Here is a 22792-nt window from a genome sequence, read left to right on the forward strand (position 1 = left end):
TCCCAACTCTCCCACCCACTTAGCCTCCTCACCTCATACAGGTGGAGGGCTCATCGTCACTTTTGCTGTTATTTAAAAACACAGATGATAAAACTCATCAATATTCAACTGGTGGCTGGGAGGGTTGGATCTGATTCTTTGTGCAGCTAACTTAACTAAAGTTAGCTTTGAGGAGCAAAAAAAGCAAAAAACAGTGGTCGTTCTTTTGTCTCTGACTGTAAAGTGTCTTTTGTCGAGTCGCAACTCTTGACATCTTGTAAGTGGCTGTAGCTCGGTGCCAGAGGCATAATTTAAGACACACAAAGACTAGTGTCCATCACCCCTCTTTCTTGCATCCTTCAAAACTGGAGTTTGAGGTTGGTCTTATTTGGCATCAAGATATGAATGCAACAACAATGCAAGCAGAACATGGAGGTGGTTTCCTCTAACACCACTTGTTTCTCCAGATCCTGCCCCAGCATTCTTGTTCCACCCCTTAATCCTGAAACCTATCCCATCATCTAGCCCGTCGTCACAAGGACATGCCAAGCAGTGGAGGAGAGGAAAAAATTGAACAGGCAAGAACAAAAGAATCATGGTTTCCCTTGGCAGTCAGAGCTCTTGCTCCCCATCTTCATCTTCGGTATATCTACCAACTATTTTTCCTCCTTACGCCCCTCCCCCATCCCCAGAGGCTAGCACCAGTCGTCGTCCTCCGTCTCGCTGTAGGGTTCATGCAGGCCCTTGCGGGGACCTCTAGGATGCCCAGCTGGAGGTGGGACCTTGTGAGGCCCAGTGTGTGGGGGTCCATGGAGATGTGTGGAAGGTGATGAAGAGCGGTAGCCATTGGGTAAGCGGCGCTGGACGGCAGGCTGCATCTGGCCCTGTACAGGCCCAGTCAGGGCGGTGGTGGGAGGGGGGGCATGGCTGGCAGTCCTAGGTGAGGTGCGACTGGGCTGTGGGTGGGGCGGTGGATGAGGGTGGGGATTGTTTACAGGGTGTGGCTGGGGTGGAGGGAGGGGATGGGGGTTATGTGGCTGTGGTTGTGGGGGAGGCGGCAGTGGGTGGTTGGCAAGAGCGTGAGGATGGGGGTTGCCACCCTGCATGGGGCTCTGCTCATAGGCAGGTGGTTCATGGTGGGGCTCATAGTCCTGGTAGTCCTGGTTGTAGAAGCAGCCATCCCCTTCCATGGAGCCACCTCCTCCACCTGTGTCTCCCCAGCGAGGTGGGGGATGATGACCCTGGCGGGATGTGCCATGATGGGCCAATGGGAGGCCAGCAGGGGGAGGGCCCTGGCCTTGGGCAGGCTCAGGAGAAAAGTGGCGGGGGGCAGGAGCTGGGGGACGACCCTGTGGCCCCCCAGGTGGTGTGGGCATTGCTTTACGGACCACAGGGGAATAGGTAACATGGGGGCGGGGTGTTGCAGGGGTTTGAGGCAACTGGCGACGGCCTCGGCGTGGCGTACTGGTCCCCGAGGTTGAGGGGACGGGACTTCCGCTGACCGAACTACTGCCCTACACAAAAAGTGAAATAAAGCAAATAAAAAGAACGAACCACAAATTCAACGACAGAACATGTAGAATAAAGAGGATGGGAAAGATAGAGCAAAAAACAAATAGAGAGGGAAAGAAAGAAAAGACAAGAGCAAGAACCACAGCAACAATAAGGATAAAAGCACCAGTCATAATGTGCGTGGAGTGGAGGAGAGAAAGGCAGAAATGAGGGCATCAAAAAGTAACAGAGCAGAGGATGTGGACGAAAAAGATGAGATTCCAAACAGCACCGTACATAGAAAAGCAACATGTCACGCAGAGAAAACAAAAGACGACAGGAGAAAAAAAGGGTAAAGGGTTGATTTCCAGAGCAACAAATGTGGTACAGGGTAAACATGGTGACAAAACACACATAAAATGTGTTGAGTGTTGAGTATGTTGAGTTCGGGGTTAATTGCAGTCTAAAAACACTGAGACAGTGCAGATAGGGGCAGCAGTCAAGGACTCAAATATACATTTTTATGCATATTTGTTTGGTTGTTAGAACAGTGATTTGATAACAGCGACTTTCAACAAACATTTTTCTTTTATTCCCATGATTATATCCACAATAATGAATATGTTTGTGTGCATGTAGTCAAATATACGGTATATATATATATATATACAAAAGGGCCCATACTATCTGTATCAACGCAACTGTGTGTTGTTCAAGACAACGACACATCTTGGCCTCTAATTTGAAGGCAGCAGGAAAAAGTAGAGTCCTTTAATAACTGATGATGTGTCTTGGTCACCCTTATTTGTTACCGTATTAAATACTTTCTGGTCAAGAGCAAGTTTCAAGTACTTTTGTGATTCCATTAGCAGAACATTAAAGGTCCCATATTATGAACATTTTCAAGTTCATACTTGTATTTTGGGGTTTTACTAGAACATGCGTACATGTTTTAAAGCACTTTCTACCTATAGACTGTATAGTAGTGACATCTTAACTGTACAGATGCACACAACCCTGACAGGGCCTTTTAAAAAAAAAAATTTAAACACTGAAAATGTGCATACCATTGATTTTGTACCAGATACCACGTGCACACAACTACTCTAAAGCCCACCTGTCTGTGCGTCATGCACTCGCGTCCCTCGCTGGGTGACCGTGACCAGCGCCGGTCCCTTTCTCTCTCCCTCTCCCGGTCATGCTCTCTGTCCCGGGAGGGCCTGTGTCCATACTCGCCCCCTCGCTCTGCTACATAGCGCTCCTTGTCCACGGAGCCATGGTGATGGTGGTGATGGTGATGGTGTTTACGGTCTTTGGACCGTCCGCGATCTCTGTCACGATCCTTGTCTTTGGATGTGAGGTCACCTGACTGGGTGGTCGTGCTAAGATCTGTGCCTAGGCCTGATGGTGGAGTTTAATGGAGTTATTATTGGTGTATGGTGACAACACTGAAGATTGCTATAGCATTAGATAACAATACAACATCACACTTTAGCAACGCTTAAAAGCAACGGATACACATAACCTCTCATGTGTTTTCATGATAGTTTTCCATGATTTTAATTTTTTTATTTTAACAAAGCTTCTACGCTGCAGAATCTGTCAAACTATCATCTTACTGTTTTCATATACATGTGTTTGTTTGTGTGTGTATGTGGTCTTTCCCACCTGTGTCAGGCTCCGTGTAGCGACAGAGGGACCTCTCAGACGCCCGATGACTCCGGTCTTTTCGCCGGTGTCCATGTCTGGAAGTTCTACCCTCCTCAGGTACACGCTCCATGTTGTAGTCATCTGCTCCTCCTTTGTCTCTGTGGCCGCGCCCAGACCTGCTGTGGCCCAGCGACGAGGCCGAGCGTTTCATAGGACTGCCGTCATTGATGGTCTGGGGGAGAAAACGAGACCACCGAGGAAGGGAGGGAGAGAGAGGGAGAGATGCAGGGAGAGGTATTTCCTTTCATTGTCAAGTTGGTGTTGTCTGTGAGTTGTGGGTTAAGAGACACTGTGTACAGTATGTGTGTATATGTATGCATGTGTTTGAATGAGTGAGAGTTCTTGAACTCTTTGAAAGCCCACCCACCTTTCTCCCACAACCCCTTACAAATCACACTCACACATTAGCAATAATGTTCCAGTCATGTAAATATAGACGATATATACAGATTATAGGGCAGGGGTCGGCAAAAAGCAGCCTGCGGGCCAAATTTGAATTATTTGGCCCCTGACAATGATCTCACCCATGTAATCATCCCTCATTCTGCCTTTATTTTAAAGAATTCACACCACAAATATGTGTCTCCACTGTACCTGTGCTAGCCTCAAAGTGTTAAGAAAAATGGTCTTAGGGCTGAAACTACAGTAATTGCCGACCCCTGACACAGAGGAATAAAAAAGTACATAAGGAAAAAGAATAACAAGAAATAAAGTAAAAGAGATGATGGCAAACGGCCATGCCTTCCATGCTTCTGTAACTTGCTTTGTAAAAGAAAAAAGGACATAGAAATGTCAATACAACTTGCATCAGTCCTCAATCTTCACTAGGGCTGCATGATATCAGGAAAATGTGCGACAACGTTGACAATGGCGATAACGATATTACTTGCGATTGATAAACAGATATTAAAGTGCGCTCAGTTCTGGCTTTCTGCTGCTTTCACTGTACTGCTCAAAAACAACAATTTGCTTGTTGAATTAAAAAAAGGAAAGGAAATTATTTCCATCGTTATTTTATTGAATAAATTTAACACTGAAATGAACATAACTTTTTTTATTTTACATTTTAAAGGTACCATATTATGCTCATGTTCAGGTTCATACTTGTATTTTGGCTTTCTACTAGAAAATGTTTACATGTTTTAATGTTCAAAAAACCCATTATGTTCCTCATCACCCTGTCTGAAATGCTCAGTTTTAGCGCCTGTGTCTTTAAGCCCCCCTCCCGAAAAAGCACAGTCTTCTCTGATTGGTTGCATTTCTGGAAATCCCCACTCTGTATCTCTGCACTTTCTACCTATATATGGTACAGTTGTAACTTCACAACTTTACAGAAGTCCTGATGGCTCACACAATTCCTGAATACAGGCTGTGTTTATTTCTCTGTGAGCATTTTCGATACTTTCACAGTATTTAGCACCTCAACCTGCTTTATAATAATAAAAAAAGAGATGTTATCTCACATTTTACAATGTGGGACTTTAAAGTGCAGTTCTTAAGTACCTCAAAAAACTCAATTTAACAATGTCTTTATCACACAAGTTGACATCACGATGACGATCAAGATCCAATATATTGTGCAGCCCTCGTCCTCACAAACCATAAACGGCTGTATAAAACTCCTCCATTTCTGATCTGCTTCAGCGTGCTTTCCTCCAGCCATGCAGGTACATAGGGGTTGTCCTGAGTCCTCCACCCACATGAGAACTTCCTTCTGCAGTGCTGAGGCCTCATGTTCTGAGGTGGGACAGCAGGACAGAGCCTATGGTGCCACAAGTTCCTGACCTGGGCATGTAAACCATATCAGGCTACTACAGTGCTAGGTCCTTTTGGCAGCTGAGCTGGCCAGTTTTCCAGTTATTGTGCATTAGACAAATCAACTGACAGGTTTGCAGATGTATATAAAACACCAGTTCATCTAGCCTCATCGGAGTAGCACTGAGAATCCCAACACCATAACACGCACATATACCCAAATCCTTTCTCTTTCTGTCTCTCATCAGTATTCACACACACACTCACACACTCGCACTTTTACGCAATTCAACAAATTTCTTGCATGCAGGTGTGAATGGAGACTCAGACAAAGACGGGGAAACATTGACAACATCTTGATAGACGAGCACACAGGCATGAGGACATAGAGCACCAAAGCACTAGCAGCAGCTGAGAGAGAAAGAGAGACAGAGACATGGAGGCCACGAGACACTGTGGCATGACTGTTGATAATGTCAGGGGACATGCAGAGTTCAGCCCAATTCCAAACCCATTGCATTAGGTGCATGAGAAAAGTAGCTAAGGATGCTGGGATCAGTTTGGAAGCTGGGCTGGCATCAGATTTGGTCATGCCAAAAAAGGGTTCTCCTGATAAATTGGAAAGAAAATCCCTGCTATGATAAAGACACAACATGGAGACATGACAAAAGAGGAAAAAAGGAGTTCCAGGGGTGTGTGAGAGGGGAAAGGGACAGGAGAGAGAGAGAGAGAGAGAGAGAGAGAGAGAGAGAGAGAGAGAGACAAGACGAGACAGGGAAGACAGGGTACATACACTGAGGTTACTGCCACGTTGTCTCCCTTTCCTCCGCTGCTGTATGAGCACAGAGAAGACACACACACACACACACACACACACACACACACACACACACACACACACACACACACACACACACACACACACACACACACACACACACACACACACACACACACACACACACACACACACACACACACACACACACACACACACACACACACACACACACACACACAGAGCCACAAATACACCAAAGTTGTGGCCACACATGAAGCATACACACAGAACCAAGAAGGAAGGAAGAGATGTAAGGGAGACAGGGTTGGATTGATACACAATGAAAGAGAAAAGGGGTTCAGTGGAGTACAAGTGAAAACCAAAGGATAGTAGATGGAGGTTCAAACCAAAAACAGATGGGGTGCCACAGTGGAGAGACGAAAGAGGAAAGACAGAAGAGAAGGAGGGACAGGGAAAGAGAGTTTGATTAGACACCGAAGCAGCAGTGAAGGTGGAAGAGAAACACTTACCACAGAGACTGGGGGTGGTTGGAGCCAAAACAGGGTTATATAGACAAGGTCACCATGAAAATGCTCAATCAATGGCACCACAGTCACAACAGCAATGACGACAATCAGCAAAATACACGCGCAAATGGATATGCACACAAACACACACACACACACACACACAATTGCAGTCGACTCATCAGCAGAAAACAGAGTTACAAAAACAGTGTACACACGCGCGCGCGCGCACACACACGCAAGCACACACACGCGCACACACACACACACACACACACACAAACACACACACACACACACACACACATACACACACACACACACACACACACACACAAACACACACACACACACGCACACACACACACAAACACACACATCTGTAACACGCAATATCATGCTGGTGCCACACTGGTTGAAAAAAAAACAAAAGCCCCTGAAAATCCAAAATAATTCTGCACAGGCCAAACCTTTGACAGGAAGGAAGAGACAGTTTAGTACAAAAACAACAAGAAAAGATAAATACGTTTTGACAAAAGAAGAGGAAATTATGGTGGGTAGAAAAGTGTGTAAACTGCATGAATGTGTATGTGCACATTTGGATTCATAAATATGTTGTGCGCATATGACAACCAGAGCACTCACCGGGGTATGAAACAATATGAAATGGATGAGTGTGCTAGATGGAAATAGCACAACCACGGTTAAAAACCTCCATGCAGGTGGCAGGATGAGAGGAAGAGACGACGACGAGAAAAGGAGCAGAAGGTGTCACTTTGCCTTGCTATGGTCCTCTTGAATTCCAGTTTGGAAGTCAACATTTCAGCAAAACATTTCCATGTTTTAGCCAGAAATATTATTTATTTAAAGGTCCCATATTATGCCGATTTTCAAATTCATATTTCTATTATGGGTTTCTACTAGAACATGTTTACATGTTAACATGGTTTAATGTTCAAAAACACATTATTTTTCTATATACTGCCTGTCTGAATATATGTCGTTTCGCCCTGTCTAAAACGCTGTGCTTTAGCACCTGTCTGCCAGTCTGCTCTGATTGGTCAGTGTTTCGTAGTCTTCCGAATCTGCACCCTTGGCGTCTCTGCGCCATCATTGCAGACGGTGAATGACTGTAGCAGGACTTTCTGCCTATATATAGTATAGTTTATAATTTCTCTGTGGATTGATTTACAAAGCACCCCGTCCTGCTTTATAATAAAAAAAAGACATGGAAATCCCACTTTTTACAATACGGAACCTCAAATGGTACTGGTGGTTCTTTGGCTAAAAATGTACCTACAAAAATGTAACCTTTGGGCCCAGTACCACACTGTTGGTAATAGGCATTTGTCAATAAGCATCGTTTCGCAGAAATCCCTTTGACCCTGTGCCAATCTTTCTCCAACATGGATACAAGTAACCGCAGCAATGAACCTTTAAGCACCAAGTCAGACCTTTGAGAATATGATCTTTTCAAACAAAAGGAGATGAGGAACAGACATAATGGGGGAAAATAGAAAGAGAGTGGAAGGGTGAGAATGCTGCTCACTTGGTTGTCGCCTGGGAGGCGTGGCATGGAAGCGGCCCTGCCATGGCCTTCCATTGGTGGAAAGTGCTCAGTATCCGAGTAACCATCCTGCCCCAGCTCTCTCATCTCTACCGTCTGAAAACAGAGCAGGAGAGCAGGAGAGTGTGACGACTGCCATGAAAACTGACAGGGAGTAGGGGGATAGGTGGGAAAGTTTGTTATCCAAAGAAAGCAGAGAATTGAGGGTAAATTTGGTGTGTGTGTGTTAGTGTGGGAGGGACTTCGCCTTTTTTAATTTGTTGTTTTGGTTTTGATTTTTGCGAGTGTTCTGGTCTTACATGGATAAGATGTATACTCCGATTAGAATAAAATTTTGTGTTCGCAAAGGCTGTCAAAAATGCAAAGACTCTTTGTTTAGTGGCATCGATGGCAGCTGGAGGAGCTTGTGAGTCAAAGCAGGACTGGATTTGAAGGAGAAATCAAAGCAGCCCGAAAGACATTTGAAAAACGGATTACACGATAGTGCTGGCCAGTTCAGGTACTGATGCATTGTAGGCAGTACAGGAGGTTGCGTAAAACTTAGGAAAACTTTGGTAGGCTAATTTGCACATATTGTTTCAGCTATAACCATGCAAATTGTCACACGCAAATATGCCAAACTGTATTGGAGTATACCTAAGCAAATGGAGCTGAATCTGGCGGCTGGGGACATTTAAAACAGAGGCATGGCACTTTTTTGTTGTTGTTTGAGTTTCAATCATTAGCTAAGATAAAGTTCCACTTGCTAAATTCAATCAGTCATTAAAAAAGAAAATATACAAGATTAAATAATAACAAAGAATAAACTCTTAGTTATGTAATTCTAGAAAAATGCTGAACCACTCGCAGCATGTGCTGGCTGCTCATTTAATCTACATTAAATGACATTTGAGAGTTGGTGTTGTTTTTTGCTATAAAATATTTTGTTTGCTAATATCTCCTGTTGTTGTCCGTGCTTTATGATTTCATTTGCCTTTTCTAACTGTTGGTCATCATTCAAACTAGTTTGAATGAAGCCGACAGCCACTCTCTTCTATCCGACTACTGAGCGTAAACTTCTCCAGACCTCTGTTGATTGTAATGGAGAAGTGACTATGTTACAGGGCTGACTGATACAGAGACCTGTCAGGCCCTCCAGGAGGTCTACAAGCAGAGAGGTTTAACAGCATGACAGAGACATGAACCACTCTAATGACAGAGGCCAGATGAATCTGAATGAAATGTGGAGATGTACGGCGAAGGAAAAATTCAGTAAGATAATAAAAAAATGTGTGAATAGACAGGTTTGAGAGATGGAACTAATCAAAGACGCCATGTCAATGCTAACTGAAAAATCGAGGTGAGAGATCACAGGGAATGAAAATGACCTACTGAGTAGAAACAATAAAGGTGTCAAGGCAGTAAGTAAAGATGGGACAGTAGCTCTTAACTTCTTTATTCCGCAGTTGTTAAGAAGAATGTAGTTTATTTTCACAACTACTGACAAAAGTACTCTCAACCATAAACATTGGTTAATATTGCTGATAACGGAGCATAAAAACATGAAAGAAGAAGCAAGTTATAATGAAGTGGAACACGAACCTTACGTTTTCATCTAATTATGAAGAAAGGGGACACTGCTTTCAGTGGAGATGGAATTGCAATCTGTAACTGCATGAAGATCATCGTTTATTTTATAATTTAAGTAGCCAATAATTCTTTGGGTGTTCATTCGGTAACCATGGCATGAAAGTTAAAATAAATGTTGAATAAGTAGAGTATTTGAGTACTTGTCCAAACAAAGTTGGTGTGCGTCAAATGTGCATTTTATTTGTATAGTTTGCATATGAGTGTGCCTGTGACTGTGTATGGTCCTGGGTGTGTGCGTTTATGAGCTTTCTACCTGAGAGTTGGTCATGCTCCCCAGGCCATCCTCAGGGTGTCCCTCGGGTGTCCAGCTGCCAGCCTTCTGGGACATCTCCTGAGCACGAGCCGTCACCCATGATTGGCTCTCCGGGACCCCCCCCACCACTGGCCTATGACACACAAACACGCCGTCACAGAGTAGACATATTATGCTCGAAAATACCTGTATTCACCCTCTGTCTGAAATGCTCAGCCTCTCTCTCTAAGCCCTCCTCCCAAAAAAGCCCAGTCTGCTCTGATTAGTCAGCATTTCTAGATCTTACGCTTCCGTCCTCTCTGTTATTGCAGCCTGGAAATAACTGTAACAGCACATTCTACCTATTTATAATATAGTTGTGACATCACAACTGTACAGAAGTCCTGAAGGCTCATTTAAAGACATAGTTTCAGAATACGGGCTGCATGCATTTCTCTGTTGATTAAGAGTTTTGATACTTTGACATTATTTATATAGCTCCTTAACCAGCTGAATGATAAAAAAATCTTACTTTTTACAACATGGGACCGTTAACTGTTCTGCTGTCAACAAACCACCTCCTGTAAAGTAAAACATAACAACAGCATCCAACTCACAAGCTGTTGACAGTCTCTGTTGTCTCAGGTGGAGGAAGGGCGTTGTTAAGTCCCGGACCCCCATCCTGGGTGGGGGAAGGTGGCTCCACGCGCTGAAACAGTAATGGCGTTCGATTCTGTGTGAGATATACAACATGGCCGTCGCCAGCTATCAGGCAGACTGACAGGGAAATGGAGGGAGAAGGGGCAGAGCAGGAACAAAGGGCATGTAGAGAAGGGGCTTGTAGACTGAAGCAAGGTCAGGCAAAAAAAGTAATGGAAGAGGAATAAATGAGACGGAGGGACTCTTGAGCAACTGATGCCCAGCATCTAACAAGAGAAAGAGGCTGAATCCAAATGTCCGGACTTGAAACACACTTGAGTCCCATCTATCAGCACTTTTGCAGTCCCTCTCCTTTACAGACTTGATTATGACATGGAACATGTCACAATATGTCTGACTGAAGTCTGCAATGGCTCAGAACAAGAGGGTGGACATTTGGATTCAGCCAAAGATGGGTGGATTCAGAATGCATTCTTGGACCTGGCAACCCTTTGAGGTGTCCAGGACTCTAACCATTAGATTGCTTTAGGGCCTGTACACATGCCACACTTTTTGTGCCCTCAAATTCATTGTTGTTAATGTAGACGCAAGGACTCAAATGCGAGAATGTCGCCATCTCACATTGCAAGTGCCTATTTTTCTGATAGTGACCGACTGACGTGCCTCACGTTTTGCAGTAAAAGATGCAGCATTTGTACCACCCCTTATAAGGTCCACTAAGGAAATGGAATCCACCTACTCTGTAAAGGGTAGGTTTGTATACCTTTGTGGATTAGATGACTTTTCATTTTATTTTCTTGCATTTACACTTAAGGTTAGATTTCCTTAACAAGCCCCTATTGGTTTTCTTAATCGCACCGGCACAATTTGTTTCTTTTTTTTTTTAAAATCCTTTATGTGTATTTGTTATTTATGTTGACTGTTTTTTTGTCTGATTTTTATTGTGCAAATTAATAAATAATAAATAAATAAATATCATATTGTATCTTACAGAGTCAAAAAAAAGTTTACCTTCAAATTCAAACTCTCTTTGTGTGCAAGCTACCCTGGAAATCAAGATGCACCGTCAGTGAATTTCATCTTGCTCTGCTGCTGCCGCTTGGCACGCACTGTAGCAGCTCATTAACTATATCAGAAAATCCCAACTCACCAATCAAATCGTACTATCTATTATGGGCAGGCGGAACCGATGACGACAGTGCTGCGTCGTTGAATTTGGCAAGATACGTCACCTTGTTCATTGCTCTAACTGATCGTAGTTGATCGAAGTGCTATCCTGAATAGATGTGGGTCTGGATTTCCAGGTTACGTGCAAGCACAAAATACAATATAATGTACAACATGTAAAACACATATAACACTTTTAAATTGTAGTGTGGTGGTATCTAACTAATGGCAATTTTGGATCATAAAATACTACAGAGGTCTCTCACTGGGAGTTGCTACAAGATGTGGTAGCCCAGACCTGCTGACCCGGTCGTGACAGGTTACAATGCAACAGGTAGACTAGGGAGAGGATACGATGTAGAGTATGTGTCGGGGGAGGGAAGGGGCATAGACGTGGATTAAGTGAAACAATGCTTTGTGTGTGGAGCACTGCGTGTGGCCAGAGGACTTTGAAGGAAGGAGGAGGGGAAATGGTGCATGAGAAAAAAGAGGGTAAAGGAGGTTTGCTGATGTTTGAGAGACACTACAAGTATTTTACTCGTGCAATGAGATATCAGGTTGGTGAGTGTCCTCAGAAGCATGCAGCTCGTTAAGTGTTTATGGTCCGAGCTGGCTGCATAAACCTGTTAAGGACCATTACATTTCAGTTCTGATAACACCTCATGATCTCAGATACTTACATGAAACACAGCTAAATTAATGTGGAGATCAATGTTGTTATGGACCTGGAGGGTAGGGTGCAGCAATATCATAATGCAAATCTAATCAGTCCAAGGTTACGAGCATGGGTGACAAGGAGTGAGGAGGTACAGCATTTTTAAAAGCAGTCGACACAGGAAAGAATCTTAGAAAAAGGAACTGTCATGAGGGCTCTCATGCACCTTGGGCTGTGACAACACTACAGCCTGCTTATTAAAACGAAACCCAGCAGTCTAAGTTATACAAACTGATAAATAACCAACACCTAGGTGAAAAGTATATACTAAACTAGCAATATAAATTTTGACTCACTGAATTATGTTTGCATTTTTTTTCTACCTATGCAAATATTCCTGTGAAAGCAGGAAGAAGCAAACTTTGCCCAGCAGATGGCAGCACTGTTTTGGTTGTTAGAGAAGGAGTGTTGCATGTGGGGGATAGGAGATTGCATTAGATGGCTAAAATGTTGGCTTCACTCCCTGTATGCCTCTTTTAGTTGACTGGAGAAGGACTTCTCCCTGGATCCAGACAGAGGTTGTCACAGCCCAGACTTATATAAATGGGACTACAGCCCTGCAGCCTATATTTCAGTGCGTCAGTCTGCCTTTGACTTTAAAGGTTCAGATGCAGGTAGAGTGCTTTTCTCCTTGAGACAGCAGTACCTGCTCATCACGAAGAGCCTGCGAGCGCTTGATCTTGCTCTGCCGGTAGTACTCCATGATCATCATAGCAGCATAAATTTTCCCCACTGTCAGGTCTGTGGCTGCTGAGAGAATGACAAGTTACCCTGCAAGATTAGACCTTTTGGTATGGACCCTGAGCGCGAGGAATGGCAGAAAGGGGTGAGGCATGCACACAAACATCTCACACACAACACTGAGCAAATAGTCTTTTCACAGACAGATTTTTTTTTTTTGTTACTGCATCCTACTTTAGTTTAACTCTATATAACATTTATATTTCTCACAGGTAAAATCTTGTAATCAAAGCACCTCATTGTGATATAGGTAAAATTCAGTCGCTCCAGGAATCTGCAATTATGTGATCGCAAGAATCAACACAAATTTAACTAAGTCATTCAAAAAATAAAAATAAATAAATTAAAAATTAAAAACAACTGTTCTATCTAAACAGCTAATGACTTATTTGAACTTGGTTGCAAATGAAATTCTAAATACACAATACACTTCGATAGCAGATCTCATGCATTTCATAAACTAAAGCATATACTGGATCATGCCACTAGCACTGTGCATTAGCACCTGTGCATTTGTTCTTAGTGTAATAACGCTAAAATATATATACAGTTTGTTCTATCAAGCACAGCCAGCCTAGTGCACACAGCTGACCGCCCCTGAAGTGAAAAGACGTCTATAGAGAGTTGATCTATAGTGAGGCACCCTCTGATCTCAGCCACAGAGAGGTGGAGAAGTGTTGGGGTCTGGAACTGGTGGTCAGTCTTTTTTGGTGAGTGTGGTTTCTGCAGGTTTCTGTGTTAAGGCAGGGACACACCAAGCTGACGGTTGGCCGTCGTTCAAATTTGGACCGATGGTGAGCGTTCGTCGCCCTAGTTTTTTGTGTCCTTCACTGTGGGCATTAGTCGGCCCTTGTCAGTGGCTTTTGAGCCATCGGTCAGAGAAATCACTCTGATTGGCGAGAAACAGAAGTGAGGAAAGTAAACAAAAAGCTAAAGTCCAGAGGCTGAGATCGAAAACAAGGCTGTTATGTCAGATCGTTTTTTTTGTGTTTTTTTGCTGCGGAGAAACTGTCCATAAGTGTTTGTATTATTTGTCATGCTCCTGCGAAGTACATATAATTTGTTCTTTCAACATCGGGTGGTGTTGTTAATGTGCTAACTGGCTAACTAGCGTCTTGATTTCCCTTTTGAATGACAAATTCAGACTACTACTGCCTGCTGGTATGGAGAGGTTATTCCTCCCATACGCGCAGAAAGTACATTCTAGCTGGCTGTCAGCTATAGACTTTGAGGCAAGACACAGGTGACGGGAGGCAACGCAACAATCGGCCTTTGTCGCCTTCAGTCGCCACGCGTTCTTCGATGACAGTTTGGTGTGTCCGGGCCTTTGGGTTATTGTATATCTGTGTGTAGTTGTTTTGCGTCTACCCTAACCCTGTGCTTTGTCAGTGCTTCTGTTTTGGATTTTCTTCATGTTCACATAATTATGTCTTCATAGATCTGAGGTATATGGGTGTGGATGTGCGGGGTAATATGCCAGCTGTATCAGAGGGTGGAGCAGTGAGAGAGACTGGCTGAGAGAAGCGGTCCTTCAGGTGGCGTGAAGAGATACAACGTTGGAGCACTGGGCGGCACAGGGTGGCTGCATCCAAGCCACATTGCTGCGCCTGCACAACACTCTGCAACTTACACTTGTGTGGTGTAACCAGCAAATCCAGAGTCTTCTGGGAGAGGTTGGGCCAGATTGCCATCATTTCTTTCCGCAACTCTGCGTCCATCTGGTGCTTGTCAACACCACCTTAGCAGATTCAACAAACACGCGCATGCACATACATACAGATACATATGCACATTTTTGATGCACAGACATCAATGCCCAACCATTCAGATTGATACAAAAAGGTATAAGAGAGGACATACAAACATGTAAACAAAGACAAACAAACAGAAGATCTTTATTAGTAAGGTTAGCATTGCTATGATCAAATAATAACTGCACTAAACAAAGGTACACAGGTGATTTCATTTTTAAGCGGAAGTGACAGAACCTCCATTTGACTGGACCTCAACCTTCAGCCTCACACACACAACACGCTACGCACTGGATCAACTGCCATAGAAATCACGCTGTACTTAAGCTACAGTAGGAGAAGCATCGGGAAGAGCTGAAGGTTTCTGGGTTCAGCACAGAAATAGCAGGCAGCACTGCACTATGGAAGAAATAAGAAAAGGAGAAAAAATGTGAAAATTGGAGCAAAGGAGGTAAAAGGGATTCCAAACCTTCCGTACCCTTGGCAATCTTGATGTCCAATGCTGTGCGGATCAAGGCCATAAGAGTGGAGTTGAAGTGGACCGTGTTGTCGTCGGCCACAGGCAGATCCATACGGAGCAGTCTCTGTGGGAGAGCCAGTCAGGGTGAGTGGTGAGAAAATGGGGAAGTAAGTGGGGTGGGATGTTTGTGGAACCTCCAGGTGACAGGGGGGAGCGTAGAGTTTGTGGCAAGAAGGGGAGGGGGAGAGGGAAGAAGGGAGGGGTTTGGGTAAAGGAGGTTGTAGGAGCTGTGTATAGCATCTGTAGCAGGCTCTGACTCTGGCTGTCTGCCTGTAACAAATAGCTCAAGCTCAGCTACAGTGTCAAATGAAGTATATTTGAGTGCAATAGAAGTGCAGTGGCATTTTTTTTTTTACAATTCACAGATTTGAATTTGATTTGTCATATGAGAGAACCTGTGAGTGTAAAGGTATTAAACAAAAATATTTGTTTCAGATTTTTTTCCTTGTCTAATTTACTGATTTATTTCATAATCGTAGTGTTATCTATGTAATGTTTGCTAACATCAAGGATACCTCACAGGTTGGTTGAACTGGTGACCTTGAGACTTTGATGAAGAAACAGGAGGGCAGGCTGAGCAGCAGCTTCTATTATCCAGAGCTCCCCCCTAGGGCTTTGGAGGTTCACAGTGAAAACAACAGAGACCAGATGATAAACTAATAAACCAAAAACAACCAAGGAGCTGATCTAAGGAAAGGGAACACTTAGGTTTTTCATTTATTAGTTTGATCCTTTGTAGGTCTTGTTGGTTTGTAATTGAAACAAACAATACAGACACACACCAACTCACAGATGATAGAGTGACGTTCATATGTGTTTGGTAACAGCAAACGACGACAACCCAAACATGCAGCATATCATGCCTCCCCCCACATCCTGATTAAATGCAACTCCTTTAATCCATCCAACAAACTTTGAAAAAAAATCTCTAATCCCCCAAACCCTTCTTGCTCACCCCACCCTCATGCAGCATGCGATGCACAGGCAATATGCCTCTCAGGACAAGCAGCTGCGCAGCCGTACACAGAAAGCATCCTTTGTTGGCGACATTACAATGAGTTTGTGAGTCGTTTTAACGTGATTGTTATAAATAAGAGAATTTGTAGATGATGAGACTAGGCTGAAATAATAGAGCAACTAGCTCTAATCATATGAGCTCCAATGTGTGAAAAATGGGCACAGACTTGGAAGGTTAATAGGTGAGAGAGAGCAGCATTCTGTGGAAAAGGGAAGAAGAAGAAACAAAAAAATGGCCACCATGGAAGTGTTTCATATTGTTGCTAAGGTGCAAAATGAGTGTTGAGGCGAATATAATCCAGGAATATGTAGGAAATATGAGGTGAAAAAAAATATTTCATTTGCCAGAAAATAGATATAATAAGAGTTGAAAGGGGACGCTTGAGGAAAGGAGATGATAGAGTAATAAAAATCAATAGGTTAATAGGTTATGAGCTGGAGTGTGTAAAGATAAAATGTGACCAAAAATAGCCAAATAAAAGAAAAAAAAAAACTGTGCAAGAAAAAAAAGAAAGAAACATCACCACACTTAGTTGGCTGTGTCTGTAAGAAAGCGGTCCTGCCTGAAGGCTCTGCCATCTCTCTTCAGGACAGAGAAGATAAAAGGTTAAAAGCAGTGGAGCTAGATGGGGCATTGTTCTGTGGACTGGTTGGAAGGTCAAAGGTAAGATTGGATTTCTCTCATTGGCAAGATGCTTAGGGAAAGTGGAACGGGAGGTAAGGCATAAACACAGAGATGGCAACCTTCTGGAAAAGTATTACAGCATTAACTGCAACGGGGCAGATTACGATGTTAGGAAAGCCAAAACCCTACATGTAAAGCATGTTAGGTTGTTTGGCAGGGAGACTGAGGGCCTACCTTTTAGTTCAGGGAGGAGGCTTTTAGAAAAAAATGTTTGACGGTAAAATCAAAGGTAAGGCAAGGTTGGGGTTAAAAATAAAATCATGAGAAAGAGGTGCAACAACCTGGGTCAAATAATACATTTTTATCCACACAGGTGACAACCTTTATGTTTTGCCTATTAGTGTAATCATGTAGAGATCATAGATGGATATTTCTTTATATTACAATAACCTTAAGCCCCTTTCACACATGTACTGCAAAGTCAAACTGAGCCCATGTTTGATGTTTCTATAATGCAGTTTGCATGAAACGAGAAGAATACAATCATCCACAGGTAAAGAGGAAGGGTAATCTAAAGACACCCACGAATATGTCTAACTTGAGAGACGACAAGATTCAGGAACTTCTGTCAGTAAGGGACGACGCTGAAATTCATATTAAAGGAACAGCAAGAGACCTGATTATTTATGACCAAATTATGAACGTGCTATGTGACCGCGTTGTAATCGGCATCATGTTCTGCCTCCTCAGACTATTCTCATGCAGGTTTCGTACATATAACAACGAAAAGTAATGCGCACTAATTCATGCGTGTTCCATGTATTTATTGCGTGTGGACAAGCATGACACAAAATTAGCCACATTGGGGGTGGTGGATGGGTCCTAAAACACAGGACTTTCACCTGGGCGACTGGGGTTTATTTCCCGGTTGGTCACCGTTCATGTCCCGGTGCCATTCATTTCATGGACATTAGTTGCAGGCCAGACCACAGCCTTTTTTCTAATCCCAACCAAGTGGTTTTCATGCCTAACCCTAACCGTCACTGTTTGTAGGCTTAAATCCGTCACGTAAAAATGTTTTAGGTGCGCTGTTGTCGTGGACCACTTCCAGTCCGTCACATCTTTCGTTCAGCGCAAGTGAGAACACGTCTGACACGGACAATCTCCTTATTGTGTGCTACATGTGAGAAAGGACAGCTTCAGACATTGTCTGTGCCTCATTATTCCAATATTGTCTACAGTTCATATGAGAAAGTGGCTTTAGACTGTAAATACAAAGTAGCCGAGAAAATGTAGACATTTCCTGACTTGTAACATATTTGACACATTAAAAATTGCACTTGTATTAAAGTCCCCCATCCATATGGAACCTTAAATATTATAAAATACCAGTACTATTTGCCCCAGGTCTGCTGGAGAAGGAGAAGAGAGTTGGATAAAGCGATGGTTAGCAATGGAGTGATCTCCTGTGCCTACAGGCTGTTTGGCCAGCTTTCCCCTGAGGCTCACAGTGATCTGCCAATGATGTTTCATGAGACTGTCACGTTGAACACAAGAGAGGTGTTACAGGAACACAAAGGTAAATTTGTTGTTATCATTCTGTATATTTCTATTCTGATAACACTTTGAGCAAGATTAATTGTGTCTGTGCTGATTATATGACGGACAGGGGTCTGTGCAGGGGTTGATGGGGGTGGTTGTCGGGCCATGCAGAAGGCAGGTGAGGGAGTATATATGTGTGGGGAGGGGAGCAATATGCAGAGATGAGGGGGGCTGGAAACAGAATAGAACTGCATTGACGACTGAACCAAAGGACAAAGAGAAGATTGGACTTGCAGATAGAAAAGGCTGCTCGGGGGCTTGGAGCTGCTACATGAAGGGTGACAGAAAAAGAACGGCTTCTGTATGTCAACTAAAGGCTCTCTGAGGAAAACACATCACTGAGACAAGCCCTTCTGCTCTCTCTACCATTCAAAATAACAGTCAATATCTATGTGTAGGTTGATATGACTTAATTCCTGTGTGCGTGCGTGTGTCTATGTGTCTGCCCCATCCACAGGACGGAACGAGTCAGAGGACGTAAGTCTAGCGGACCTTCCAAGCCCTGCTGCACACGCATGTTTCTGTGTAAGAGTGTGCGTCTACATGTGTGAACTGTTTGTCTAATCAATTCATATCGTTATTGTTTTTTATTGTTCTAATGTGTTTAAATAATTGCATTCATGTATACCCTTACTACTATCACTTTGCTTCAAAAATAGTAAGACACTATTGATTGTAACGTGCATGGCTATTGCATGTTTGTGTAAGTGAGCTTGTGTGTCTGTCGTACACGGTGCAAACGAGCTGAGAAGGTCCCTCCTTTCGTCTCCTCCTGTGGATACAGACCCCCCCGCCCCGCCTAGCCCTCCACCCTAATTGTCTCGCTACCTCCACCCACCAATCCCACACCACCACACCACGCCACAACACCGACCAGCCCACCCCCACTTTCCACGAAAAGAAACAAAAACAGAACTAAAAGAAACAATGACACTAAAGTTTACACCACGTTGAGCGCTTAAATCCTTGGCCCCTCCCTCCTGGACCCACCCGACCCCCCCCAAAAAAAACCAACACCCATAGGAGACTTGGGTGAAGATGGGGTCCTTTCTGACCTTGTAGGCCACCCGTGCTGGACACCTCTTCCCAAGGCCTAGTGGAGGACACATGTGCCTCAGCATGTCATACATTTCCCTGCAACTGATCCTGCCACTGCATCATCAGCCAGTGCCATCACCCCCGTAAAAACACAAAAAAGGGAGAGATGGAGATATTTAGAGAGGGAAAGAGAAGAAAAAAGATGCAGTGAGAGAGATTGAATAGACGATTGATTAGAGGATAGAGTTGAAAAGAGAAAAGAGGAGTAAAGTGTCAGAGATTGAGAGAGAAAGGGGGTGAAAGAGAGATATAGACCAAAACAAAGTAAAAGACAACAGAAAGACAAGGTTATTGGGCTGATTTGAAGAGACGTGGCCGTGTGGCTTCTCTATGAGCTACGGTACTCTCTAACATTTTGTTTTTCATCTCAAACAAAAGAGGGGGAGTAAATGACAGAGGGGAGGGAGACAAGAGGAGGATTGGAATTTGAGAGGTAAATGTCCTGTTGTAGTATCAGAAGACAGTTCTGTGTAAGCAGGACAAAGGCGTATGTTTATGTGTTTGTGTGTTTGATTGTGTGTTTGCACAGAAGAGTAGAGCAGAGATTAACAGCAGGCACCAAGCTGCTGCTGCTGCTGCTCGGACGAGGAGAGAGGGGAGGAGGAGGAAGGGGTGTCAATGCAGTTTCTGTCTTTCCCCCCAACCCCCAAAAAACCAAGAACAATGCAACACTACAGTGAGCAACCGTAGCTTGCTACATTTTAGCCATGGCTCCAAGCAAAAGAAAAAATTATTTAAAAAAGTAAATTTAAAAAAAGAAATTTTTTTTTTACAATGTGATAAAACTGTGGAGTTTTTTTTCCATTTCACTTAGTGCATTTCACATGCTTCTCTGGGTGTCTGCATTGTCCCGCACATTCTCTCAGCAGTTCAGAATGCAACGTCGATAATGGTGTAAAATAAGTTATAAAATTGAAATGAAAAGTAAAAATAATATATAAAGCGGCATTCATTCCATTCCTGGATGCTGTTGCTAGCAAGTGTGGTTGAAAGATTTTGTTTGAATGGAAGTCAAACCTTGCAGGCCACCCTATGGGGGCATTTCTTGCCTAAGCCGAGAGGCGGGTCGATAACTCGTAATAAACTGTACATGTCCTTATAATGAATGCGCCCACTGCAAGAAGAATACAGGGGAGTTAAGAAACACACACACGCACGTACACACAGGAAAACGCACACACATCCAGAAAGAAGAGAGAACATTGGGAGGAAGAGCACAAGATTGACAAGTACACAGTATCTGAAAACACCTTACAACATGTTTACTGTGATTAATTCTGACTCTGTAGACACATGTGCACCTATGCAAACTCTACCCACACTCTCAGCTCTTTACTGAATGCCACGCATTGTTAAATGTGCTAATAGTTTTACTATTTTGAAAATCTGTTGTTTTTTTCTTTCTCTTACTCCTCATCCTTATAGTTCGACAGCCCTTTCTTTCCTTCCTCGAGTCCAACCAGTAACTGGATGTGTGCACAATGTAATTAAGGAATTGCAAACAGAGTAGAAAATCATGTGCTTGGTAAACAGCTAAATAGCTTAATAGCTACTTCTGGTGTGCAGATCCCCTCTCTCTTAAACATGTACAATGTCGGCCAAGTGTCTTTGTTCTCCGTTTTTTGAGTCCCGTGCAATGGTGTCTATGTCGTAGTCACTGCCCCTTATTTTAATCTTTTATCCATCTTTCCTGTAAATTTGAACATGCCTTCCATCCTCTGATTTCTTCTTCCTTTCCCATTCTTATTGTCTATGTGCAGTCTACAGGTCAGCATAAGGGCAACACACAGGCACTGGAATACAGATACTATGAAACGTAGCATGTCTACAGTAGGCATTTAGACAACAGAGTTGGACAAGGGAGCTTTGTTTGGAGTGTAGACGTTGCCACATCATTTTTTTTTTTTTTAGCAGTATGCAGATTCCAGAAGAGGGAAAAACGGTTTGGGAAGGGGCGGGCAGTATTTCAGGACACTTTACAGAAAAGAGGAAGAAGGGTAGGAGGGAGGGGTTGTACGGTGTGAGAGAGATAACCAGATGCCTGATGAGGTTATACTCAGATCCCTTACAGCCTCCTTGCAGGTCTTTCGCCAGAAAAATCAGTTTGTTTTTTTTGTCCATTTCCAGGCCATTAAAAAAACCCATTTACAGCACTTTTAAGAAGTTACCGATTTTATTGCTTGGGCCTTTCTCTGTGTGAACAAGAATATTAAAACAAGCACAAGAAATATACAGGTCTTAAGAAATGTCTGTGGTTTTATATGAACTACTCTGGTGCAAACACAACTAGTACAACTAATGCTGTATGTTTATGGATATAACGTTTTGTTAGTCATGATAAGTCATGATATAAGGTTTATTGTGTCAATGTCAAGGCCTGCCAAATTATGATGTGTGCTTGTGCACCATGAGTGCATGCATGTTGCCACTCACCAGGCAGCCGGATCATACTCGGCCCAAATCCTGACATACTCATCCAGGTGGTGAGGTCCCAGTATGGATGAATCTCTAGTCAGGTACTCAAAGTTGTCCATGATGACGGCTACAAACAGATTCAGCATCTACACATGAAAACACAAAGTACAGAAGTTAAAGCTCCAATCTGATAAATGGAGCCAATCAAAATGGATTTTTTCAAAGTCATCAGTTTAATAATGAATAGACGAGGACCCTGAATTGTGTAGCATGTACCCACCAAGAATGAACAGAAGAAGATGAAGGAAACAAAGTAGAGGTAAGCAAACTGGCTGCCGCACTCTGGCTCTGGATTCCCTGACAGGGGATCACAGTCCTTGTTCCCCAGACATGACAGCATGATCTCGTGCCACGCCTCTCCGGTCGCACTCCTAAAACACGCACGCAAAACTCATGTTTCAGATGGTTATTCAAACATCCAGTGATTTGTTTAGAAGATAATGTTTAGAAGATAACAATCCAAATAATGCAAAGTAATGTGTAATGTAAAGTAAACACACCTGAAGAGCAGCATGAGAGCCTGTACGAAGGTCCTGAAGTTGTTGTGCTGGTTAATGGCACTGTCTCCGTCTTCTTCAATAGCGATATTTCCAAACAGCTGTTGAATGCATTCATAATGTTAACACTGAAAACGTTCATCAGTGACCTTGCTGGCTTTTTTTTGCCACTAAAGCAGGATCTAAGACTTTGACCTCTTCCACTACACCCCTCCCTACCACAGACCAATTTCTGTCTTTTTAGGGGGGATAG

The 22792-nt window shown here is 43.3% G+C and overlaps 1 protein-coding gene across 1 annotated transcript in view; it reads right to left on the bottom strand.

Moving 5' to 3' along the window:
• Nucleotides 1–674: 674 nt before the first annotated feature.
• cacna1aa (calcium channel, voltage-dependent, P/Q type, alpha 1A subunit, a) overlaps nt 675–22792 on the bottom strand; it is a gene marked incomplete at both ends in the record, with an annotated part of 81611 nt that continues 59493 nt past the window's right edge. The window contains 14 exons of the mRNA XM_083931008.1: nt 675–1493; nt 2588–2871; nt 3139–3352; nt 5729–5767; nt 7793–7906; nt 9693–9825; nt 10289–10404; nt 12860–12963; nt 14585–14692; nt 15175–15289; nt 20585–20681; nt 22001–22128; nt 22263–22413; nt 22543–22640. Coding sequence (XP_083787134.1) covers nt 675–1493; nt 2588–2871; nt 3139–3352; nt 5729–5767; nt 7793–7906; nt 9693–9825; nt 10289–10404; nt 12860–12963; nt 14585–14692; nt 15175–15289; nt 20585–20681; nt 22001–22128; nt 22263–22413; nt 22543–22640 — 2520 coding nt within the window. The remainder of the gene's footprint in view (nt 1494–2587; nt 2872–3138; nt 3353–5728; nt 5768–7792; nt 7907–9692; nt 9826–10288; nt 10405–12859; nt 12964–14584; nt 14693–15174; nt 15290–20584; nt 20682–22000; nt 22129–22262; nt 22414–22542; nt 22641–22792) is intronic.

This window comes from Echiichthys vipera, assembly GCF_963691815.1.
Source record: "Echiichthys vipera genome assembly, chromosome: 17".
Lineage (NCBI taxonomy): Eukaryota > Metazoa > Chordata > Actinopteri > Perciformes > Trachinidae > Echiichthys > Echiichthys vipera.